Genomic DNA, 26,275 nt, shown 5'->3' with positions numbered 1-26,275 from the left:
CACTAAGCCTGAAATCCAGATAGGATGGTGTATCGCTGTCAAGATATGCTGTTTACGCATCGCTGGTAAGTGTGCCTCGAATTCGTAAATAAAATTCACTGACAGTGTCACCGCAAAGCACCTTCAACACTCCTTCCCATGCGTCACGGGGGAAACCACAATGTGCAGAAGATCTATCCGTTACCATCTACTCCGTTGTCTCACAGATAACACGCGGGTTGGACCAACAAAATCTCAAATTTGGACGCATCAGACCCAAAGGACAGATTTCCATCAATGTCTAATGTCATTACTCGTGTTCCTTGGCCCAAGCAAGTCTCTTCTTATTGGTGTCGTTAGTAGGGGTTTCTTTGCAGCAATTTGACCATGAAGGCCTGATTCACCAGTCTCTCTGAACAGTGATGTTGAGATGTGTCTGTTACTTGAACTCTGTGAGCATATTTGGCTGCATTTCTGAAGGCTGGTAACTCTCAAAATAATGTATCTCTGCGCAGAGGTAACTCTGGTCTTCCTTTGTTGTGGCGGTCCTTATGAAAGCCAGTTTCATCACTAGCGCTTGATGGTTTTTCCGACTGCACTGAGAGAACTTTCAAAGTTCTTGACATGTTCTCGTATTGACTTAACTTCATGTCTAAAGTAATGAGGGGCGGCAGTAGCCTAGTGGTTAGAGGATTGGACTAGTAACTGAAAGGTTGCAAGATCGAATCCCCGACCTGACAAAGGTAAAATCTGCTTCTACCCCCTGAACAAGGCATAAACCCACTGTTCCCCGCGTAGGCCGTCATTGAAATAAGAATTTGTTCTTAACCTGACTTGCCTAGTTAAATAAGGTTAAAAAAAAATTAATAGACTGTAATTTTTCTTTGCTTATTTGAGCTGTCTTACATAATATGTAGTTTACCAAATAGGACTATCTCTGCTGTATACCACCCCTACCTTTACAACACAACTGATTGGCTCAACGCATTAAGAAGGAAAGAAATTCCACACAATTAACTTTTAAAAAGGAATGCCTGTTCATTTAAATTACTTTTCAGGTGACTACCCAGAGGAGTCGCAAGCTGTCATCAAGGCAAAGGTGGCTACTTTGAAGAACCTCAATATTAAAATATATTTTGATTTGTTTACCACTTTTTTTTGGTTACACATGATCCATATATGTTATTTCATAGTTTGTTATGTCTTCACTATTTTTCTACGATGTGGAATAGTAAAAAATAACGAAAAACCTTGAATGAGCAGGTGTGTCCAAACTTTGAATGGTACGTAAATTATATATATTTATTTTTTTGTTTCAGACCCCTTGACTTTTTCCACATTTTGGTACGTTACAGACTTTTCTAAAATGGATTAAGTAAATTCCTCAGCAATCTACACACAATAGCCCATAATGACAAAACGAAAACAGCTTGGGTAGAAATTTTGCAAATTTATAAAAAATAAAAAACAGAAATACCTTATTTACATAATGGATAAGGAATTGATATGTTTAATAGTAATGATAAGAGAATCGGAATGACATTAAGACTCAAAGTATTTCACCTTAATAGTTACAGAAGCTTAGACAAGTGTTTAGACATACTACTAGAGATATTGTGAGACAGTGGGAAATTGTGTTTGTGTGTGATAAGAGGAAACTGACAACAGACATGTTTTGTATGTGAGACCAAGACAGGAGATAAAGTTCCTCCACCCAGGAGAGAACAGATGCGCTTGTAGACTTGTAGGCGCTGTTAGGTTATATAAAGGCTGTGCGCATTTATGGTTTTTAGAACGTTCTCGTGAATAAAGAACCAACTTTTCATATACTGAGTCTTTTCCTAATTTATTATTTAACCCAGGGTCCTACAACCTCGGGATTGGTCAAAGCTTAAATAATGTTATTTATAATCATTGGGATTGAAATTCTGGTGACAATAAGTATTCAGACCCTTTGCTATGAAGCACAAGATAATTTGATTCTCAGGTGCAATCCTGTTTCCATTGATCATCTTTGAGATGTTCTACAATTGATTGGAGTCCACCTGTTAGTAAATTTTAATTGATTAGACATGATTTGGAAAGGGCACACCTGTCTATATAAGTCCCCACAGATGACAGTGCATGTCAGAGCAAAACCCAAGCCATGAAGTCGAAAGAATTGTCCGTAGAGTTCAAGCAGGATTGGTCAGGCACAGATCTGGGGAAGGGTACCAAAAATCATTTCTGCAAGCGTATGAAGGTCCCCAAGAACACAGATGGCTCCTCAGTTCTTAAATGGGAGAAGTTTGGAACCACAAAGACTTTTCCTAGAGCTGGCACGCCCGACCAAACTGTAGCAATTCGGGAGAAGGCCTTGATCAGGGAGGGTGACCAAGACCCGACGGTCACTCTGACAGCTCCAGGTTCTTAAGTGGAGATAGGAGAACTTCCAGATGGACAACCATCTCTGCAGCTGTTCCACTCATCAGCCTTATGGTAGAGTGCACGACCAAAGCCACTCTCAGAAAATCACCAAACATCCTGGGGGTTCGAGACCCTACTCTAACTTCACCAAACAACCTGGTGGTTCGAGACCCTCATGCTCACATTTTATTTTTTATTTTTTATTTCACCTTTATTTAACCAGGTAGGCTAGTTGAGACAAGTTCTCATTTGCAGCTGCGACCGTGGCCAAGATAAAGCTAGCAGTGTGAACAGACACACAGAGTTACACTGGAGTAATACAATAAACAAGTCAATAACATGGTAGAAAAAAAAGAGATACTATTACATGTGTGCAAAGCATGAGTAGGCAATAAATCGAATATTACAATTTAGCAGATTACACTGGGAGTGATAAATCATCAATGATCAAGTGCAAAGAGACGATACTGGTGTGCAAAAGAGCAGAAAAGTAATATAATAAAGCAGTATGAGGGGGTGAGGTAGGTAAATTGGTGGGTAGTTTACAGATGGACTTGTACAAGCTGCAGCGACGGTTACTCTGCTCGATAGCAATTTTTAAAGTTGTTGAGGAGATAAAGTCTCCAACTTCAGAGATTTTTGCAATTCGTTCCAGTCGCATGGAGCAGAGAAACTGAAGGAAGGCGCAAATGAGGTTTTGGCTTAGGGATGATCAGTGAGATACACTCTGGAGCGGTGCTGCGGGTGGGTGTAGCCATCGTGACCAGTGAACTGAGAATAGTGCGGCACTTTACCTTAGCATAGCTTGTAGATGACCTTGAGCATCTGACGGAAAATCACAAACATCCTGGTGGTGTTCAAGACCCCACTCTAACTTTCACCAAAATCCTGGTGGTTCGAGACCCTACTCTAACTTTCACCAAACAACTGGTGGTTCAAGACCCTACCTCTAACTTTCACCAAACATCCTGGTGGGTCAAGACCCTACGTCTAATTTACCCAAACAGCCCTGGTGGTCGAAGACCTCCTCTAACTTTCACCAAACTCCTGGTGGGGTTCAGACCTACTCTAACTTCAACAAACATCCTGGTGGGTCGGACCTACTCTAACTTCACCAAACATCTCTGGTCGGGTCGAGACCTCTCTCTATCTCTTCTGTTAATGTCTTATTTCTGTTTGACTGCATTCACACATTTCAATTGTTAATATGGACCTTTTGTAGACGAAATTCATGCATCTCTTTGTTTATTATAGTGTGTATAGATTTTCCTCTTTCACACTCTGTGCACCAACTCCAGATGCTTCTTCAGGTTTGAGGTGTCGTTTCTGGACCAAAGATCAAATGCTCTTTGAAGAGTTTGGAATTCGACTGAACGTCGTTCTCTTTCTCCTCGAATAACTCAAAACTAATTGGAGCATTTCTAGAGGAAAAGGTTTTTAAGCGGGTAAAAAACCAGCTGCCATCTTTCTGGCTTTACGATAGCCTACAGCATAAATCCCATTAGCACGAAGAGACAAGCTTTAAAACAAATCACAACACGCCGGTAGAAATAAGCTTCTGAAAGTAATATACAGGCTATCAAAGAGAAAGAGAGCCAAGGTTACTCTCTTGTTTCATGTCAAGTGTGGTTGTATCGAGCCTCCACATCCATGGGACTAATAATGAAGACTGTAGCTATACAGGCTACATATATTACTCGCAGCACTGGTCCCAAGTTATCTCTATTAATTATTATTATTATAATTCTGTCTGCCATTTCTTCACATTAAAACTTGGAGATTCTGTGTTGTCTACTGTTTTTTGGGATAACTGGCATCATCATTGGTTAAATGACAAATGTAAGAAAGTACAGACCACTACTGAAAATATACCCTTTCGATATCTGAGACTGTGTTCCTATCAGAAGCACATGTTTGTTCTACATGGTAAACTGCTATGTGGTGTGGATTTCAAAACCACACAGAGTTCTCTCCCTTCAGATCGCTCAACTAGAATTCATCCACATTCCATCTTTCAATGAGAAACCATTTTATTACATCAGAAGATGTAACTGTTCCTAAAAATAAATATATTTTAACATACTATTGCTTAGAATGTGAGAGAAGGGTGTCTTCCCTAGCGGGTCTCAAACCCATGCACGAGCACAATGACAAATGCCGCGAACCACTGTCCATTAGGGATATCCTATCTCTATGATATGTGCTATTGGGCCAGTATGGTTAGGTCCCTGTCTGAATAACCCCTAACGGACTATCATTTGTTTTTCAACAGGACAATGACCCAACACACCTCCAGGCTGTGTAAGGGCTATTTGACCAAGAAGGATCCACAATCACCTGACCTCAACCCAATTGAGATGGTTTGGGATGAGTTGGCCGCAGAGTGAAGGAAAAGCAGCTCAACAACAACAAAAAAGTGCRCAGCATATATGGAAACTCCTTCAAGACTGTTGGAAAAGCATTCCAGGTGAAGCTGGTTGAGAGAATGCCAAGTGTGCAAAGCTGTCATCAAGGCAAACGGTGGCCACTTTGAAGAATCTAAATATTTAAAAAAAATGTTGATTTGTTTAACCGTTTTTTGGTTACTACATGATTCCATATGTGCTACGTCATAGTTTTGATGTCTTCACTAGGTAAAAATAAAGAAAAAGCCTGGAATGAGTAGGTATGTGCAAACTTTTGACTGGTACTGTATGCACAGTATTTTCAATCACAAGGTTCTAAATGTAATGAAGTCGGAGACCACAAGGTGTCKCCAAAGGATCACGTCAAGCTGTTGTGGACGGCGACTAGAACCGGAAATGTCTGGAAGCAACCCAAGTGAATGAATGAATAACGGAGGCTACAACAACATTAGATAATATTGCTAACCAGCTTGGAGGATGGTAGCCAGTTAATGTTCTCATGCAACTTTGTTTCCATTCTTCAACGTTTTGGAACATTCTAGAACATGTTCAAAATAACCATCTCCTCTGCAGTTGATTCAATCAGGAAAAATAACGTTTCTGAAGCTAGCTAGCTAATATGCTARCAACAACATCYGGTTTGTAAAATCATGCACAARGGRACTCTAAATAGTTCACAACAAATGCTTTACCGCCACAAAAACGCCCGTTTGTGTATCTCCTATTTGTAGCAGAAACAAATCAAGGCTACTTGCAGGCTAGCTACGTGCACATTCCAAGTTGGTGCAGGCTTTGTTTGAATGGTGATGGCTAGCCAGCCAGCTAACATAAGCTAAACTAACTCATGTTACGTTATAACGTTATAACCATACTGTTGGTTATAAACTGCTACTCGTAATGTTTGGTTCTAGTTTAGGATAAAACTAGGCTTTGTTTGTCCCTCTCTACAGAGGGATTTTGAATTATATTTTGGCGGAATTTTATCTTAATTAGACTCCTTCAGCACATCCCTCATCAATACACGCTTGTTATCTACTGTTTATTTTATTAAACTGTACTCAACTAGTCCCTTGATCATAACTCCCAGTTCCATTACATTAGAGCCCCAACGTGGAGGCGTCCCATAAAACCTAGCGGTCAAACAGAGAAATGGTTCCAATAGTTTCCCCACCATTCCTTTTCCCAGAGGGGATTTTAGAAACACTTAAAATAAGAGCTGTGTTTCCTGTAGGCTTAACTTAATCTCTCTCAGACAAGGTCAGGAACCAATATACTCAGTCAGTTAGGAAAGCAAAGCCCAGCTTTTTCAAACAGAAATTTGCATCCTGTAGCACTAATTCCCAAAAATTCTGGGACACTGTAAAGTCCATGGAGAATAAGAGCACCTCCTCCCAGCTGCCCACTGCACTGAGGCTAGGAAACACTGTCACCACCGATAAATCTGCGATAATCGATCATTTCAATAAGCAATTTTCCACAGCTGGCCATGCTTTCCACCTGGCTACCCCAACCCTGGCCAACATCTCAGCACCCCCTGCAGCAACTTGCCCAAATCCCTCCCCTTTGCCCAAATCCAGACAGTTGATGTTCTGAAAGAGCTGCAACATTTGGACCCCTACAAATCAGCCGGGCTAGACAATCTGGACCCTTTCTTTCTAAATAGATCAGCCAAATTGTTGCAACCTTATTACTAGCCTGTAACCTCTCTTTCGTATTGTCTGAGAACCCCAAAGATTGGACAGCTGCCACGGTCATCCCCCTCTTCAAAGGTGTGACACTCTAGACCCAAACTGTTATAGACCTATCATCCATCCTGCCTAAAATTTCGAAAGCCAAGTTAACAAACAGATCACCGACCATTTCGAATCCCACTGTACCTTCTCCACTATGCAATTCGGTTTCCGAGCTGGTCATGGGGTGACCTGCAACCGCTAATCATAACCGCCATCAATAAAAGACAGTACTGTGCAGCCGTCTTCATCGACCTGGCCAAGGCTTTCGACTCTGTCAATCACTGCATTCTTATCGGCGGACTCAAAGCCTTGTTTCTCAAATGAGAAACGCTTCATACTCGTCGCAAAACCACTGGCTCCGGTCATCTATAAGTCTCTGCTAGGTAAAGCCCCGCCTTACTCAGCTCACTGGTCACCATAGCACACCCACCCGTAGTACCGCTCCAGCAGTATATTCTCTGATCATCCCCAAAGCCAACCCTCCTTTGGCTCCTTTCCTTCCAGTCTCTGCTGCCATGACAGGAACGAATTGCAAAAAAAAAATCACTGAACCTGGGGTCTTATATCTCCTCTCTATTTTTAAGCACCAGCTGTCAGAGCAGCTTACAGATCACTGTACCTGTACACAGCCAATCTGTAAAAAGCACACCCAAACTACCTCATCCCATATTACTTACCCCTCTGCTGTTTGCACCCAGTATCTCTACTTGCACACATCATTGCACATCTATCACTCCAGTGTTAATCTAAATTGTAATTATTTCAACTCCATGGCCTATTTATTGCCTTACCTCCCACTATTCTACATTTGCACACAATGTAAATAGATTTTTCTTTTTGTACTATTGACTGTAGTTTGTTTATTCCATGTGTAACTCTGTGTGTTTGTTTTTTGTCCGCACTGCTTTGCTTTATCTTGGCCAGGTCGCAGTTGTAAGATGAGAACTTGTCTAACTGGCCTACCTGGTTAAATATATAAAAAGGTGACTTATCATATATTCAGCTTTGGAAGCATAAGGCCCTTATCTTTCATGCGGCGAGAATAATTTTCTAAAAACAAAGGTTAATTGAATACAGACTTTTTATAGGTTTAGGGTTCCCACCGGCCATATTTCCATGTTACACGCTCGTTTACACGGAAAACAAAACTTTAGACCAGATTGGGTTTACTTGTGCTAAATGATATATCTGCTTCCGCCAAGGACAGCATTGTGTAAACGAAAGAACAGAACCACAAGACCTGTTGTCAACTGAAGAAATACTGTCGGCTGCAATTTATTCTCTATTCTTCATTCAAAGAGTCAATCATGGACTCTTACTGACAGTTTGGGCTGCTTCACGTGATGTATTGTTGTCTCTACCTTCTGCCCTTGTGCTGTGTCTGTGCCCAATGTTTGTACCATGTTGTGCTGCTGCCATGTTGTGTGTTGCTACCATGTTGTTGTCATGTGTTGCATGCTGTGTTGTTGTTTTAGGTCTCTTCTTATGTAGTTGTTGTCTCTCTTGCATGTGTGTTTTTGTCCTATATTTTAATCCCAGCGCCCGTCCCCCAGGAGGCCTTTTGGTAGGCCGTCATTGTAATATATGAATTGTTCTTAACTGACTTGCATAGTTAAATAAAGGTTAAAAGGTTTTTTTTCTCTCTCTATATATATATATATATATATATATATATATATATATACACATGCTCAAAAAAAAGGGAACACTAAAATAACACATCCTAGATCTGAATGAATGAAATATTCTTATTAAATACTTTTTTTTCTTAATAGTTGAATGTGCTGACAACAAAATCACACAAAATATTATCAATGGAAATCAAATTTATCAACCCATGGAGGTCTGGATTTGGAGTCACACTCAAAATTAAAGTGGAAAACCACACTACAGGCTGATCCAACTTTGATGTAATGTCCTTAAAACAAGTCAAAATGAGGCTCAGTAGTGTGTGTGGCCTCCACGTGCCTGTATGACCTCCCTACAACGCCTGGCATGCTCCTGATGAGGTGGCGGATGGTCTCCTGAGGGATCTCCTCCCAGACCTGGACTAAAGCATCCGCCAACTCCTGAACAGTCTGTGGTGCAACGTGGTGTTGGTGGATGGAGCGAGACATGATGTCCCAGATGTGCCCAATTGGATTCGGTCTGGGGAACGGGCGGGCCAGTCCATAGCATCAATGCCTCCTCTTGCAGGAACTGTCTGACACACTCCAGCCACATGAGGTCTAGCATTGTCTTGCATTAGGAGGAACCCAGGGCAAAACCGCACCAGCATATGGTCTCACAAGGGGTCTGAGGATCTCATCTCGCTACCTAATGGCAGTCAGGCTACCTCTGGCGAGCACATGGAGGGCTGTGCGCCCCCCAAAGAAATGCCACCCCACACCATGACTGACCACCGCAAAGTCATGCTGGAGGATGTTGCAGGCAGCAGAACGTTCTCCACGCGTCTCCAGACTCTGTCAGTTGTCACGTGCTCAGTGTGAACCTGCATTCATCTGTGAAGAGCACAGGCACCAGTGGCGAATTTGCCAATCTTGTGTTGTCTCTGGCAAATGCAACGTCCTGCACGGTGTTGGCGTAAGCACAACCCCACCTGTGGACGTCAGGCCTCATACCACCTCATGGAGTCTGTTTCTGACCGTTTGAGCAGACACATGCACAGTTGGGCCTGCTGGAGGTCATTTTGCAGGGCTCTGGAGTGCTCTCCTGCTCTCCTTGCACAAAGGCGGAGGTAGCGGTCCTGCTGCTGGGTTGTTGCCCTCCTACGGCCTCCTCCACGTCTCCTGATGTACTGGCCTGTCTCCTGGTAGCACCTCCATGCTCTGGAACTACGCTTACAGACACAGCAAACCTTCTTGCCACAGCTCGCATGATGTGCCATCCTGGATGAGCTGCACTACCTGAGCCACTTGTGTGGGTGTAGACTCCGTCTCATGCTACACTAGAGTGAAAGCACCGCCAGCATTCAAAAGTGACCAAAACATCAGCCAGGAAGCATAGGATGAGAAGTGGTCTGTGGTCACCCCTGCAGAACCATCCTTTATTGGGGTTCTTGCTAATTGCCTATAATTTCCACCTGTTTGTCTATTCCATTTGCACAAACATGTGAAATTTATTGTCAACAGTGTTGCTTCCTAAGTGGACAGTTTGATTTCACAGAAGTGTGATTGACTTGGGAGTTACATTGTGTTGTTTAAGTGTTCCCTTTATTTTTTTGAGCAGTGTATATATATATACCGGTGTATTTAGCATTTCTGAAATAATTTTGATGTGATATGAAAGTCTCTCCATCTCAGTATATAGATAAACAATAAGGGCAAGGGGTGTGGTATATGGCCAATATATCACGGCTAAGGGCTTTTCTTAAGACGCACAATGCGGAGTCCCTGGATACAGCCCTAAGCCGTGGTATATTGGCAATAAGCACAAACCCGGAGGTGCCTTATTGCTATATAACTGGTTACCAATGTAATTAGAGCAGTAAAATATGTTTTGTCATACCTGTGGTATACGGTATACCACGGCTGTCAGCCAATCAGCATTCAGGGCTGGAACCAACCAGTTTCTAATAATGGTTTAACCCACCCGGGCACCATGTTGAGTCGTCTACAGGAACTGAAGGAGGGAGAGACTCTCCTGAAGATTAAAGTTATGCTGCAGGACCAGCTCAACAGACTCAAGGTACGTCTACTGTCTACAGTTCATCATATTTACAATGACGGCCTACCGGGGAACAGTGGGTTAACAACAGACTCAAGGTACGTCATGTCTTACATTCATCATATTTAGCACGAATGGACGGCCTAGCCGGGGAACAGTGGGTTAACAACAGACTCATAGTACGTCTACTGTCTAAACAGTTTCATCATATTTACAAATGACGCCTATACGGGAAGCAGTGGTTAACAACAGACTCAAGGTAGGCCTTAACTGTCTAACAGTTCCAGTCATAATTTACAGATGACGGCCTAGCCGGGGAACATGGGTTAACACAGACCTCAGGTGACGGTCTACTTGTCTACAGTTCAGCATATTTACAATGACGGCCTAACGGAAGCAGTGGGTTAAAACAGACTCAAGGTACGTTCTACTGTCTATCAGTTTCATCATATTACAATGACGGCCTCCCCCGGCCTAGCCGGGGAAACAGTGGGTTAAACAACAACTCAAGGTACGTCTACTGTCTACAGTTCATCATATTGTACAATGACGGCCTACCGGGAACAGGGGTTTAAACAACAGACCGTCAAAGGTAGCGTTACTGTCTACAGTTCATCATAATTTACAATGAGCGGCCTAACCGGGGGAACAGTGGGTTAACGAACTAGACTCAAGGTACGTCTACCTGTCTACAGTTCATCATGATTACAATGACGGCCTATCCGGGGAACTAGTGGTTAACCACAGACTCAAGGTACGTTACTGTCTACAGTTCAATGCATATTTACAATGAGGCCTAGCCGGGGAAGGTGGGTTAACCAAACATGACTCAAGGTACGATCTACTGTTCTACAGTTCATCAATATTTACAATGACGGGCCTACCGGAACAGGGGTTTAACAACAGACTCAAGGTAGTCTACCGTCTACAGTTCACCCTCCTGAATACCATTAGCCTCTGCCGAGTCCCCAACAACTACCTGTTCTGGTTTTCAGAGGAAATGGAAAGAGCCTGTGGTGTTTTGGACGAGGCTCCATCTTCACTCCTCCTCTATATTTACTGGTTCAACAGATGAGAACCTCCACTGACAGGTTATCTTCTAGTCAAGACTAGGATGTTAGGGCAGCAATTCCAACACCCCACCCCCTTCTGTTTTTTCCCCCAAACGCTACACAGATGATTAAAATTATCAAAGCTTGATGATTAGTTTATTATTTTTATCTATGTATTAAGAAAACTAAACGGGGACCCCTCGGGTAATAAAAAAAAAATAGATAATGATAATTAAGATTCTCTGGTCTGATGAAACCAAGATTGAACTCTTTGGCCTGAATGCCAAGCGTCACGTCTGGAGGAAAACCTGGCACCATCCCTACGGTGAATGCATGGTGGGCAGCATCAGTGCTGTGGGGTTGTTTTTCAGCGGCAGGGACTGGGAGACTAGTCAGGATCGAGGGAAAGGTGAATGGAGCAACAGTTTAAGAGAGATCCTTGATGTAAACCTGCTCCAGAGCGCTCTGGACCTCAGACTGGGGCAAAGGTTCTGAATGTCCTTGAGTGGCCCAGCCTGATCGAACAACTCTGGAGAGACCTGAAATGACTGTGCAGCAACACTCCCCATTCAACCTGACAGAGCTTGAGAGGATCTACAGAGAGGAATGGGAGAAACTCCCCAAATACAGGTGTGCCAAGTTTGTAGCGTCATACCCAAGAAGACTCGAGGCTGTAATCGCTGCCAAAGGTGCTTCAACAAAGTACTGAGTAAAGGGTCTGAATACTTATGTAAAATGTGATATTTCCGTTTTTCTTTCTTTTTTTTTAAATAAAAAAATCTAAAAGGCCTGTGTTTGCTGTGTCATTGTGGGGTATTGTGTGTAGATTGATGAGGGAAAAAAACATTTAATACATTTTAGAATAAGGTTTTAACGTAACAAAATTTGGGAAAAGTCAAGGGGTCTGAATACTTTCTGAATGCGCTGTATATACAGTGAGCTCCAGAAATATTGGGACAGTGACACATTTTTTGTTGTTTTGACTCTGTACTTCAGCACTTTGGATTTGAAATTATACAATGGGGTTAAAGTAGAGACTGTCAGCTTTAATTTGAGGGTATTTTCATCCATACCAGGTGAACCGTTTAGAAGTTACAGCACTTTTTGTCCAGCCCAACCTGGGTTGAAAAACGGGGTTTCATAGCTCTAGAAAGAGACCGAGTTCCCGACTTGGAATTCCGAGTTGGATGACCGTTCAAAACGATTTTTCCCAAAGGGAGCTAATTTTTTCCTGAGTTGCCAGTTGTCTTGAACTGGACACTAAGACGTCTCAAGACATGCTGATGCTTGGCTGGGTATATACACATGTAAACTAATAATGGAAATATCTGTATAAATAGGGTGGATTGATTGATTGCAACTCTTCAGTAAAGATAGCAACAACAAAAAAAGACGTAGTTTTCTCACAGATGAAACCTGGTCTGTCGCCACTGTAGATGTCATGTAACGTTGAAGGATTTCCCTCTCAGTATCTGGATACCTTCTTCATAAATACTGGATTATTTGCATTCATCTTGAAGATTTCTGAATTCATTAAAAACGCATTAAAACATTGCTTATTTAGTTAGCTTGCTAACTAGATACATCTGTCTGTAGTTAGTAAACGTTAACTAACTAAGCTAACATTAGCTGCACAAAACAATAACAGGCAAAGATTGAAAAGAGACAGATTACTAATGTTAACAAACTAGACAAACATTTMAAAACATTACCTCACCGAAGAATASTTTTTTTTTAAACTGTAAAGCATCGTTGATTATCTTGGAGCACAATTGATTAGGTAGATAGTTAGCATAGTTAAATAAATAAAAATATGTTTTTAAGTCAGAAAATCCTAAATACAAATCGGAAAATTGTAACGTTAGTTCACGATTTCATTTGACGTTGGCGCGAAAACAGCCTGTGAATTCTTGACGTCATGATATTAATCAGCACAACGAASACAATTWWTTTTTTWTTTTTATCAATAYATATTTCACTTGRAAGACAAAAWAAGTATTTTGGAACATGTGGTAACTATATTTATTTATGAAAAATACATAATTATCACGAAAGTAGTCCGGTCACCACCCTTGTTTCCTCCGCCGTATTGTGCAGTAGAGACCTAGATTGTCCCATTTATGAAAGTTGTTTTCGCCGTTGTATAGTATTTCAATATRAATATTTTATTGAAGGAATATATATTGACTTAMAATAMAKACATTTMCCTCRATAGTATTGCATTTATTTAACGTTWAAGTTGCTGGAAGTGTGACGACGTCGGAAGCATATATCGTGTGAGTTGCATTACCAACTTCCTTTTCTACTGTGTCTTCCATTGAGTGAGGAGCGTGGTTCTCGGGGAGCTGAAACACAAATATAAAAATGGTGAGAATCCTGGCTAATTTGTTTCAGTTGCAAATACAACTTGGCGTCAACGTTAGTGAGCAAGGTATAGTCCAAAACCGAACAATTGTCTCGCTAAAATCTTTACAAGGCAATACCATTTAACTTCCATGTCGAATCTGAACGAAGTTGACACGAGGAGACATTTTGGATGGCCACGGTTCTAGCCAAGTCACATGTACTTTCCTTGCAACCACAGGCCGGGTTTGCTCAATTATAGGTGAGATTCGTAAACCACTATACCTTTCATCATGCAACTGTTTTGAATATTTACTTAGTAAACCATAGCCCAGTTAGRTACCCACGTATAACGCATCCAAAGCTGACATTATTTGGTTAGTATGCTACCTACTAACATAGCGGTTAATAAGCTAGCCAAGGGATACTGCCACTAGGTCGTGATTTTACTTTTAATATATTGCAATACTTAACTAAATTGACTTGCTATGATGGTGTAATTTGCGTCCTACTTTGCGATCAGTCGACAGATGCCTACTGTCATATGCTGGCGCAAGTGAATGACGACAACTGAGTCTGAGCAASYTTGACTACTAGCTATGTTGGCTAAAGTGAAACATTTCAGATGGGACTCTGTTGGTTAACCATCAACATGCGGTACATTGTAACCTTTATGACTTCCTCAGGCTTGTGCCCGGCCTTTAATCTCTATCTACTCCGAGAAAGGTGAGAGTTCAGGCAAAAATGTCGTCATGCCTGCGGTGTTCAAGGCCCCCATCCGCCCGGACATTGTCAACTTTGTACACACCAACATGCGCAAGAACAGCCGTCAGCCCTATGCTGTCAGCAAACTGGCCGGTGAGTGATTGTTTAATCATGTATTCAGTCAAATAAACATTGCTTTTTGGACAGGTTGCAAGCTTTAATGATTAGTTTACACTTCGGTCCGTGTTTCTGAAAGCAGTGATTATACTAGAAGTTATGAAGGGCTTTCATCTGTACCATAAAACCTATAGCAGCCTATTTTGATATGTATAGAGGACAGGTTCTAATGCACTCTGGGTTCCAGGTCATCAGACGAGCGCGGAGTCGTGGGGTACAGGCCGAGCAGTGGCTCGTATTCCTCGTGTGAGGGGAGGTGGTACCCACCGCTCKGGTCAGGGAGCCTTCGGAAATGTATCCTTCTCTGACAGACAAAATTAAACATTTCCTATTAATCTTGCCATGTCTGTAACGGGTACAAATGTGCTACCGGGGTTGTGTTCATTATGGCTCATTGTAATTAAACATTTTGCAGAGTTAATTCGTTTCTGATTGGACAGRACCTCACTGTTTTAGTGTTCATCTGTTTGTTGCCTAATGAACGAAGCCCTGGTGGTAATGCATGCTGAGGTGGACTAGACATTCAAGGGGCTTGCAGTGATGGTGTAATTTGCGCCCTACACTGTGAACAGCGACGTTATGCCTGATGTCGTATGCTGGCACAAGTGGCTGACGAACCTAGAGTCTGAGCAAGGCATTTAGGGACAGTTTCCCAGACAGATTAAGGTTAGTCCTAGACTAAAGGCCACTTAATGTTTGGGAAACTGGCCAAKAAGATAAAGATCTTATAATGCGTTTAGCCGTTCCTTGACCCCTGTGACTGTAGATGTGTCGTGGAGGCCGCATGTTCGCCCCAACCAAGACGTGGCGCCGCTGGCACCGAAGGATCAACACTACCCAGAAGCGTTARGCCATATGCTCCGCCCTGGCTGCCTCCGCCCTGCCTGCACTTGTCATGTCAAAAGGTATGCCGCTCACCATGCMCTGTTGTACTCCCTGCATAGCTTAGTCTTCTTACCAGTGTAAATATGTATTTATTTAACCTTTATACAAATTCTCATTTTTAGTTAAGACTCTTGTTGCTAGACACCTGTTATGTATTTAAGAAATCACAGGCTCTTAAAGTTTATGATTTTGTCAAGGGGCCCCTTTTCAGCTTCCCCGGAGTCAGGTGATACCATTTTGTCTGAGTGCAGTTTGAAGGAAGGTGCTGTCTAGAGTTTGTGCAATGACTGGAAGTCTATTGGAACAGCTAGCATGCCATCTCTTCCTGTGGATTTCATTGTGCTAACGCTAGGTAGCATTAGCTCGCAAAACTAATTATTTTCCTTTATACTGGACACAGACATATATGGTATTTGACTCTGGGGACGTAAAGGGCCTCGTTGCCAAAATACAGAACTATCCCTTCAAAATGTTGATTCATTAAAGATGACTTGCTATGACGGTGTGACTTGAGTATTACTGTCCAGTGACGGTTTACTGACAGTGGTTTGACACAATATTGTATATTAATGTAGATATTGCTAGAGAAACTGGACATTGCAATATAATAAATCTGGCGCTGGAGGTGTAGGGTGACGTGACGAAGGTGGTGGAGGGTGACGTGACGAAGGTGGCGCTTTTGATCCACACCTTCGGTGTATGTTTCTCTGCACAACTTGTAGAACTAGATGGCTGTAAATCTCTAACTAGAGGGCCTCCCCTCCTTCAGGACACCGTATTGAGGAGATCCCAGAGGTTCCACTGGTAGTTGATGATAAAGTGGAGGGTTACAAGAAGACTAAAGAGGCCGTGCTACTTCTAAAGAAACTCAAAGCCTGGAACGACATCAAAAAGGTTAATGTAGTTAGAGTTAATACTGTCTCACTGGTCAATGTTCACTTTTCCTCGTCTTATGAGTGACATGAGGCAATGATGAGGTTCCACTTCAGGTCCGTGTTTCTGAATCCTGATTTGAATGGAAGTCCTGAGCCATTGTGTGATCGTGAATTTGAGTGTCCTTGGGGATGAGTGTATGAGATAAACTTGTCCTCTGGGTGTGTGCAGGTGTACGCCTCACAGCGCATGCGAGCTGGWAAAGGTAAGATGAGGAATCGCAGGCGTATCCAGCGCAAAGGACCGTGCATCATCTATAACCAGGATCAAGGTGTCACCAAGGCCTTCAGGAACATCCCAGGTATGTACTGGTTCGTCTACCCTGGGGAGAACATGTAGGGATCTCCCATTCTCTCCTACTTTGGGACCCTGTTCCCTGTGTGGGCCACTACTTCCCTCGGTGTAGCTGTGATTCTAAACACAATGATTTCAATGGAAGTTCTGAACACTCATTATCAGTTGTCCTTTTTTTGCCATGATTTGTATATAAAAAAAAAGTATATATAATGTCTTGCATTGGAACAAAACAATACAAACATGAATAATGGATAGGTGTTTTGTTTTAAAGGGATAATGGTGAATGTCCTTCTGTACTAAAGAGCATCTGCCTCTGAATGACCAATGTAGATGCTCTTCGTTTCAAAGGAAACTGTCTGGCTGTAGATGCCACTGTGTAGAAAATGGAGTTTGACTCTCCTTTTTTAAACTGTCTCTGAATAAGTGCCTCTTCTCAATACTAAAAGGTAACTGTCCTCCCCTCTACCAGGCATCACCCTACAGAACGTGAACAAGCTGAACCTGCTGAGGCTCGCCCCCGGCGGTCACGTCGGTCGGTTCTGTATATGGACCGAGTCCGCTTTCCGTAAGCTGGACCAGCTCTATGGAACCTGGCGCAAATCTGCCTCTCTGAAGGTGGACTACAAGTCAGTAGACCGAGGGTTACATGGGCCTAATCCTAAATGGACTTTATGCTCTTGTGGAGTTCTGATGATTTGATAGGAATTTGACCATGTTACTTAAAACCGATCTTGCATATCAAGGTGGAGTTACTACTAGTGTCCAAAAGGCCAGAATTCTACAGGCTAGGTGTGGGTGGGGGCGCGCGTGTCGGTCAGGCTAGGTGTGGGTGGGGGCGCGCGTGTCGGTCAGGCTAGGTGTGGGTGGGGGCGCGCGTGTCGGTCAGGCTAGGTGTGGGTTCAAGGTGGAGTTACTACTAGTGTCCACTAGGCCAGAATTCTACAGGAACACACTAAACAAATGTTTTACTAAATGTCAATATGATCATCAAAATAGATCAATATTTAGAAAACATCAATGTGGCTGTTGGTCAGGCTTAGGTGGGTGGTGGGGCGTGTCGGGTGGGTGGGTGGGGCGTGTCGTCGGGCTAGGTGGGGCGTGTCCGTCGGCTAGGTGGGGCGTGTCTAGACAGGCTGCTACCAACTATACGCAATTGATGAATCGTTTTAGAATACAATATAGAAACTGAAACAAAAAATATAAGCGCAACATGTAAAGTGTTGGTCCCTTGTTTTCATTGAGCTGAAATAAGATCCCAGAAATGTTCCATACGCACAAAAAGCTAATTTCTCAATGTTGTTCAACAATTAAGATGCTGATTAAAAGCATGATCATTACACGGGTGCACCTTGTGCTGGGGACACCAAAGCCCACTAAAATGTGTTGTTTTGCCACAAAGTCAGTTGAGGGCGCGTGCAATTGCATGCTGACTGCAGAATGTCCGCCAGAGAACTGAATGTCATTCCTCTACCATAAGCCGACCTCCAAAGTCATGTTAGAATTTGGCAGTACGGCCTCACAACTGCAGACCACGTGTATGGCGTCGTGTGGGCGAGCGGTTTGCTCATTGTCTACGTTGTGAACAGTGTGACCAACAGATGCATATCTGTATTCTGTCATGAGATCCATAATTGGGCAAACATGAATTTTTCATTAGAAGGAAATCGCGTCAATTTAAATAACGCAGTAAAATCATTAGTTAGCGCACATTGGGTTATTTTTGATCAGTATACATTTGTTGGTTCATATGGCTGGTGGCTCTGTTTAGGTAGGGGTGTGGGGGTGTGGCTGGCCGGCGCTCTGTTTAGGTAGGGGGTGTGGCTGGCCGGCGCTCTGTTTAGGTAGGGGGTGTGGCTGGCCGGCGCTCTCCCCTCTGCTGGTTTCAGCAGGAGGGGCAGGGGTCCGGGAGAGGGACAGTAGCACTAGCTGCTGAAGCGGGTTGTCAAGTCAGTTTGTCTAAAGTTTTTCTGGTAGTGCCTGTCTTTCTACCGTACCGTCTGGTAGTGGCTGTCTTGACTGCATCAAATCGTTCTACAGCTAGCTACAGTGTCAAGGCTATTTGAGGCTATTTTACTGGACACTCCGTCTACAACAACTACATGTGAAACAGCAGCCTACCTGTTGGTTGTATCATTGTAGCCTACTCCTCATTTAGCCAACCTAATTCAGGCATTTTAATTACATTTTGTATTGATTAGAACTGTAACGCAGCTTTGACTGACAACAACAACCAGCTGCTCTACATGTGTGTAGACTAGAATAGGCCTACCGTACTTTCTCAAAAGAATACTCTCCCAAGTAATATAATACTGTTTGTTGGGATAGTGGAATGACTGTTCTTGTTTTTTTGCACAATGCCCTTTTGGGGTTGGTAAACTACCTTCATACTTTAGTTTTTTTTAAATCCAGTACCGGTTACCTTCAGACGAGTCTCGTGGGGTTCGTAGAACATCCCCTTTCCTCAGTGGGGTCCTGTTTGGTAGCTTCCGAACGGTGTGGGCTACAGAAGTTGGCACATGGGCGGTTCTGACTTGGGACGTGTCCTCAGATCTCCACCAGTGTATAGAGTGTACTTACTATTGGGCCTTATCTTACCAGTTGGTTAAAACTGGTTGAAATTGAAGTTTGTCATTTCAACTAGTTAGTGATGTTAACCAGTTGGGTGTCATGTTGTAGTGTTAACCCAACTCAGTCCTCCAGAACCCCCAACCAAGCACTTTTGTTGTAGCCCTGAACACACTCGCCTGATTCAACTCTGAGGGTTTGGTTACTTGACCAGCTGAATCAGGTGTCCGGGGCAACAACAATGTGTTGGAGGTTCTCAAGGACGGGCGTTTAGTGTGATGGTTAGTAACAGATTGAGAGCTATTTAATTTCTACAGTGATGAGCTTCCACTTCGGTCCGTGTTTCTGAATCCTGATATTTACCAGAAGTTCTGAGTTTTAATGAAATGCTCTAATGGTCTGTTGCTAAACCACATGCTGCCCCCTAACAACCTTAGAGGTACTGCCAGTTGTATTCTCTCCTGTCTGACCTCTGTCCTGTCTGACCTCTGTCCTGTCTCCCTCCTCCAGTCTGCCCATGCACAAGATGACCAACACAGATCTGAGCAGGATTCTGAAGAGTGAGGAGATCCAGAAAGCACTTCGTGCACCAAAGTAAGCCCTGCTCACTTTGTATTGTACAGAGCATTATGGGTACTGTAGTATGACGTGCTGCATTGTCCTCCACTGTAACATGAAGCCATGATGAGGTTCCACTTCAGGTCCGTGTTTCTGAATCCTGATTAGAATGGAAGTCCTGAGCCATTCCAATAGGCTGCACCCCTAATGGCCCTAGTCCCCATAATGCACTACTGTTGATCGGGGCCAATTGTGCTCAGGTCTAAAGTAGTGCACTATGTAGCGAAGTGTTTCATTTGGGATGCTACCATCAACAATGTGAAGGTTCACACAATGCTGCTAGATTTGACCCCCTCCTGAACCTGTCTGGTCTCCTCGCAGCAAGAAGATCAGGCGCAGAGTCCTGAAGAAGAACCCTCTGAAGAACCTGAGAATAATGATGAAGCTGAACCCCTACGCCAAGACGGCCAGACGTCAGGCCATCCTGCTGCATGACCCGGCTGTGAGTAGACAGCCAAAATGGCCGACTAGGGCTCTCAGTTGCATATGAAGGCCTGTATAATAGGGAAACTGGTTAACCAGTAGTCCTGGAGTCTTCGTCTAGGACTGGGCTTAATCTGTGGTGAAACAACCCCAAATGATCAATGTTTTTAGTCAGGGAGAGGTGAAAAGCAGATTGAGCTGTTTAATTCTACACGGAGCTTCCACTTTTGTCCGTGTTTCTGAATCCTGATATCTAGCAGTTCTGATTAAAGCCTGTGAAATACTCCCCATTGCACCTAAACAATGTGACGTACTAGTAGAATAACCTTCCGTATCAGAAATCCCTGCTTCTGACTTGCCTAGTTAAATACAGTTCTATCACCCCCACATCAATATCCTATCTTGTCCTAATGACTGGTTTCCCTCCCGCACTCTCAATTAAATTTAACCTATCTAGGAACCCCTCGCCAACAGCCAATGAAATTGCAGGGTGCCAAATTCAATCCACAAATCTCATGATTCAAATTTCTCAAACATACAAGTATTAGACACCATTTTAAGATCTTTATTGGCATGGGGAAACATGTTAACATTGCCAGAGCAAGTGAAGTAGATAATKAACAATCTAAATGAACACTAAACATTACCTTCCCGCTCTCTCTCTTCCCAGATCAAGGCCAAGATGCTGAAGCCTAAGAAGAAGCTGTCAAAAAAGGCCCCGGCCAAGGCGGCCCCGGCCAAGGCATAAAGCAGCGTGTCTCTAACAGACTGTGGGGTTCAGGGGTGGTTTCAAATAAAATATATAGAAAAACATTCAACCATTTGGCCTTTTATTTCTTTCCCGGTCTTTCTGCAGTCTTTAAAACCTCTCTAGGGTACGTGAGCGTCCCACCTCTTCAACAGCCAGTGAAACTGCTGGGCGCCAAATTCAAATACAGAAATACTCATTATAAAAATTAAAGAAAACAAAACATTTTTACATAGGTTTAAAGATTAATGTCTTGTGAATCCAACCACGGTGTCAGGTTTTTAAATATTTAAAAATGCCACAGTGAAAACATACCTTACGATTATTTGAGAACATAGCCCAGCAGACAAATCATTACAAACGGTAACCAGCCAAGTAGAACAGTTACACAAGTCAGAAATAGATGCATTAATCCTTACCTTTGATTCTTCATCATGGTTGCACTCAGCAGACATTAATTTACTCAATATGTTCCTTTTGTTCGATAAAGTCTTCTTTAAACCATTAACCTCAGTTTGTTAGTTTTCTTCAGTAATCCACAGGCTCAACCAGACACAATTTGGATTTTTTGTCTGTCTGTAAAGTCATAGAAACATGTCAAACAATGTTTATATTCATCCTCAGGTTGTTTTTAGCCTAATAGTCTAGGTGGATGGATTATCCTTGGCAAAGAAGAAATGCTCAATAAAAGCAATGTAAATGAATTTGACTCAACATTTTAGAGAAATAAGCTATTTGTCCTTAAGGAGCATGTCTGGGATCTTTTATTTCAGCTCATGAACGTGGGACCAACACTTCACTTGTTGTTTATATTGTTGTTCAGGGTTCCTTAGGTTCTTATTTTTCAGAGTAAATAACTCACGGACACTAGAGAAACTTTAACCAAGTTTAATTGTCCCCAAAGGTTCTGTACAGCTGAAATCAGACAGCTAAATATTTCAGACTTCACAGTTTATATACATCCTACTTAAGACACTCTTTCTCTCCAATCCTTCCATTTTATGGCTCTACAGGAAGCTAATAAAGAGGATAACAGGATACCAAACATTTATTACTCTCAAGAGAATCTGTCCTCACCTCCTGACCTCAAACCCTCTTTCATCTAATACCCAGATGTCCATCTGTCCCCCCTGTATCAACACATCACTCTCCTCTCCATGAAAACATTTTCCAAAGCCTTGTCTTTCTTCTGAGAACTGTTCACTTCTAACATAACCCAGTCTCTTCTGAGAACCATTAACTTCTGACATGAAACCCAGTCTCTTTCATTTCCTATCATTCATTTAATATCTCAATGATCAAAGTTTAGCCAATCCCAACAGTATTTACATTTCCTACATCCATAGAAACCTGTAGATTAGTTTGTAGTAGCCAGCAGATTCTAACCCCACCATTACACTTCTTTACGCTGAGCTGCACTGGAGTCTGAACACAACCACGGTTCCATTGAGACACCATGGAGCCGGAGCAAGGTACTGGGAAAGGGGGATAGCAAGTCAGTTGTATAGTCCACTGAAATGTGTCTTCATTTAACCCAACCTCTCTGAATCAGAGAGGTGCGGAGGGCTGCCTTAATGACATCCARGTCTTCAGCGCCCGGGGAACAATGGGTTAACAGCCTTGCTCGGGCAGAATGACAGAGTTTTCGGATCCTGGCCCAACAAATTGTTTGGAAAACGTACTTCGATGTAGGGATGTGATATGTACTCTTGACCTTTATCCACACGGATATATCAAGAAGATTGAAATACTGCAGAAATGTGGAGTACAGTAGCATACCCCATCCCTGCATTGAGGAACATTTTCTGATCTCCAGACTCCATTGTTGTTCAATGTAACACTGATTCTGCTGGGTAAGTTTCTAGATACTCACTCTGTGGCAAAGGTACTGTTGACCGTGTTTCCATCAGGGACCGGTTGAGTTTAATTAGTTTGGGCTTCCTTCTGTTCTGCGTCCTGTCGGTCAGTCTTCCACTTGTTTAATCAATCCACTAGCTACCTGAGACGGCAGTAGTGTTGGGCCAGTAACCAAAATGTGGCTGGATCGAATCCCGAGCTGACAAGGTAAAAATCTGTCGTTCTGCCCTGAACAAGCAGTTAACCCACTGTTCCCCGTGAGACATCAGTGTAAATAACAATTTGTTCTTAACTGACTTGCCTGGTTAAATAAACCTAATTAACTAGGGTGTTTCCTAACGCTGTTTACTTTGCTGTCTGTCAAGAACAATTCAATCAGCTCAATTTAACTAAATAATCAACGCTGAATCAGTTTGAATACAGCTAATTCATACCGATACTGCTGACTTTGCGCAAGATAATCAGATATATGAACGCTGTATAGACTAGAGGACAGTGAAATACATTATGTTGTCTTCTGTTCCTCTTGTTGATGGCACTTGGCAATATTTATTTACACCGGTCTTCCGGACAGCATGGTCTAGTGGGAGAAGCCTGACACCTAGTGGATTATATGGTACTGCCTAATGTGCGTTATGAGTTGAGTTGGATTTTTATTTTATTTTATTTTTCCATTATTTTACCAGGTAAGTTGACTGAGAACACGTTCTCATTTGCAGCAACGACCTGGGGAATAGTTACAGGGAGAGGAGGGGATGAATGAGCCAATTGTAAACTGGGGATTATTAGGTGACCGTGATGGTTGAGGCCAGATTGGAATTTAGCCAGGACACCGGGGTTACACCCCTACTCTTACGATAAGTGCCATGGGATCTTTAAGACCTCAGAGATCAGGACACCCGTTTAACGTCCCATCCGAAAGACGCACCTACACAGAGCAGTGTCCCAATCACTGCCCTGGGGCATTGGGCTCTTTGTTTAGACCAGAGGAAAGAGTGCCTCTTGGCCTCCAACACCACTTCCAGCAGCACCTGGTCTCCCATCCAGGGACTGACCAGGACCAACCCTGCTTAGCTTCAGAAGCAAGCCAGCAGTGGTATGCTGCTGGCATGAGAGACACAGTAGGCAGTACTATACACATCATTGACAGAAACTCACTCTACCGTAACTATGAGGTTATATTGTTATACAGTACATGACGACTAGGCCAATTCAAACCAATAACTCTGTTTCACCACGCCTGTGTTCCTTTCGTTGAAAATCCTGAGCTCATTGTTTAAAACAAATCAGACTTGTTTTAAGTCAGTAGCCTATGATCTTGTGGCTCTCTTGACATGAAGGACTTTTCCTTGGTAATAGTAGGAGGCATTTTATTTTTTCTGTTTGTTTCTTGCAGGAATAGGTGTTTCTTTGAAATGTTAACTAATGTGCTCACTAAGATGCTCACTAATGTGCTCACTGAGATGCTCACTAATGTGGCTCACTAAGATGGCTCACTAATGTGGCTCACTAAGATGGCTCACTAATGTGGCTCACTAATGTGGCTCACTGAGATGTCACTAATGTGCTCACTAATGTGGTCACTAATGTGCGCCACTGATGGTCATATGTGGCTCACTAATGTGGCTCACTAAGATGGTCACTGAGATGGCTCCACTGAGATGGCTCACTGAGATGGCTCACTAAGGTGGCTCACTAATGTGGCTCACTGAGATGGCTGAACTATGTGCTCACGTGAGATGGCTCACTGAGATGGCTCACTAATGTGGCTCACTAAGATGGCTCACTGAGATGGCTCACTGAGATGGCTCACTAATGTGGCTCACTAATGTGGCTCGATGGACCAGTGGTCAAGAAGCTGCACTGTGGGCCGAAGGGGTTGTTGGTTCGATCCCTAATAGGACTTCTGTAGATTGTGGTTGTTCAGCGTAATCTGCAGTGTACTGACCAGTGTACTGTTGTCCAACACCACAGACAGTGATACAGGTGTTCACCAGTGCTTCCTGTTGTCCATGACACACAGTCAGTGATACAGGTGTTCACCAGTGCTTCCTGTTGTCCTGACACACAGACAGTGATACAGGTGTTCAGCAGTGTACTGTTGTCCATGACACCACAGACAGTGATACAGGTGTTCACCAGTGCTTCCTGTTGTCCATGACACCACAGACAGTGATACAGGTGTTCAGCAGTGCTTCCTGTTGTCCATGACACCACAGACAGTGATACAGGTGTTCAGCAGTGCTTCCTGTTGTCCATGACACCACAGACAGTGATACAGTGTTCAGCAGTGTACTGTTGTCCATGACACCACAGTGATACAGCTGTTCACCAGTGCTTCCTGTTGTCCATGACACCACAGTCAGTGATACAGGTGTTCACCAGTGCTTCCTGTTGTCCATGACACCACAGACAGTGATACAGGTGTTCAGCAGTGTACTGTTGTCCATGACACACAAGACAGTGATACAGGTGTTCACCAGTGCTTCCTGTTGTCCATGACACCAGACAGTGATACAGGTGTTCAGCAGTGCTTCCTGTTGTCCATGACACCACAGACAGTGATACAGGTGTTCAGCAGTGCTTCCTGTTGTCCATGACACCACAGACAGTGATACAGGTGTTCAGCAGTGTACTGTTGTCCATGACACCACATTGATACAGCTGTTCACCAGTGCTTCTGTTGTCCATGACACCACAGTCAGTGATACAGGTGTTCACCAGTGCTTCCTGTTGTCCATGACACCACAGACAGTGATACAGGTGTTCACCAGTGTACTGTTGTCCATGACACACAGTCAGTGATACAGGTGTTCACCAGTGCTCCTGTTGTCCATGACACCACAGACAGTGATACAGCTGTTCACACAGTGTACTGTTGTCCATGACACCACAGACAGTGATACAGCTGTTCAGCAGTGCTTCCTGTTGTCCATGACACCACAGACAGTGATACAGGTGTTCACCAGTGCTTCTGTTGTCCATGACACCACAGACAGTGATACAGGTGTTCAGCAGTGTACTGTTTGTCCATGACACCACAGACAGTGATACAGGTGTTCACCAGTGTACTGTTGTCCATGACACACAAAGACAGTGATACAGCTGTTCAGCAGTGCTTCCTGTTTCCATGACACCACAGACAGTGATGCAGCTGTTCACCAGTGCTTCCTGTTGTCCATGACACCACAGACAGTGATACAGCTGTTCACCAGTGCTCCTGTTGTCCATGACACCACAGACAGTGATACATCGGTGTTCACCAGTGCTTCCTGTTGTCCATGACACCACAGACAGTGATACAGGTGTTCACCAGTGTACTGTTGTCCATGACACCACAGACAGTGATACAGGTGTTCACCAGTGTACTGTTGTCCATGACACCACAGACAGTGATACAGGTGTTAGCAGTGCTTCCTGTTGTCCATGACACCACAGACAGTGATACAGTGTTCAGCAGTGCTCCTGTTTCCATGGAGGCCA

The 26,275-nt window shown here is 43.3% G+C and overlaps 1 protein-coding gene and 6 non-coding genes across 8 annotated transcripts; all 7 read left to right on the top strand.

Annotated features, from left to right (window-relative positions):
* The first annotated feature begins 13,518 nt into the window (after window positions 1-13,518).
* On the top strand, window positions 13,519-21,005 carry LOC112078435 (large ribosomal subunit protein uL4B-like). 2 transcript variants are annotated; one of them, XM_024144686.2, is given in 10 exon segments: window positions 13,519-13,608; window positions 14,271-14,442; window positions 14,654-14,760; window positions 15,233-15,371; window positions 16,121-16,245; window positions 16,456-16,585; window positions 17,051-17,207; window positions 19,657-19,740; window positions 20,086-20,206; window positions 20,858-21,005. In XM_024144686.2, coding segments are annotated over 10 exon segments (1,116 nt in total). In that variant the 5' UTR covers window positions 13,519-13,605; the 3' UTR covers window positions 20,936-21,005.
* On the top strand, window positions 14,069-14,167 carry LOC112078442 (small nucleolar RNA SNORD16). The gene has a single exon (XR_002895679.1). It is a non-coding gene; the product is annotated as a small nucleolar RNA SNORD16 (small nucleolar RNA).
* On the top strand, window positions 14,505-14,573 carry LOC112078441 (small nucleolar RNA SNORD18). Its single transcript, XR_002895678.1, has one exon. It is a non-coding gene; the product is annotated as a small nucleolar RNA SNORD18 (small nucleolar RNA).
* On the top strand, window positions 15,000-15,098 carry LOC112078438 (small nucleolar RNA SNORD16). Its single transcript, XR_002895675.1, has one exon. It is a non-coding gene; the product is annotated as a small nucleolar RNA SNORD16 (small nucleolar RNA).
* On the top strand, window positions 16,316-16,383 carry LOC112078437 (small nucleolar RNA SNORD18). The gene has a single exon (XR_002895674.1). It is a non-coding gene; the product is annotated as a small nucleolar RNA SNORD18 (small nucleolar RNA).
* On the top strand, window positions 19,458-19,525 carry LOC112078440 (small nucleolar RNA SNORD18). The gene has a single exon (XR_002895677.1). It is a non-coding gene; the product is annotated as a small nucleolar RNA SNORD18 (small nucleolar RNA).
* LOC112078439 (small nucleolar RNA SNORD18) lies at window positions 19,823-19,890 on the top strand. The gene has a single exon (XR_002895676.1). It is a non-coding gene; the product is annotated as a small nucleolar RNA SNORD18 (small nucleolar RNA).
* Window positions 21,006-26,275: the final 5,270 nt, after the last annotated feature.

This window comes from Salvelinus sp. IW2-2015, unplaced genomic scaffold (assembly GCF_002910315.2).
Source record: "Salvelinus sp. IW2-2015 unplaced genomic scaffold, ASM291031v2 Un_scaffold5685, whole genome shotgun sequence".
Classification (NCBI taxonomy): domain Eukaryota; kingdom Metazoa; phylum Chordata; class Actinopteri; order Salmoniformes; family Salmonidae; genus Salvelinus; species Salvelinus sp. IW2-2015.
The sequence above is the reverse complement of the archived record's forward strand: the minus strand, read 5'-3'. Positions and strand labels throughout refer to the sequence as shown.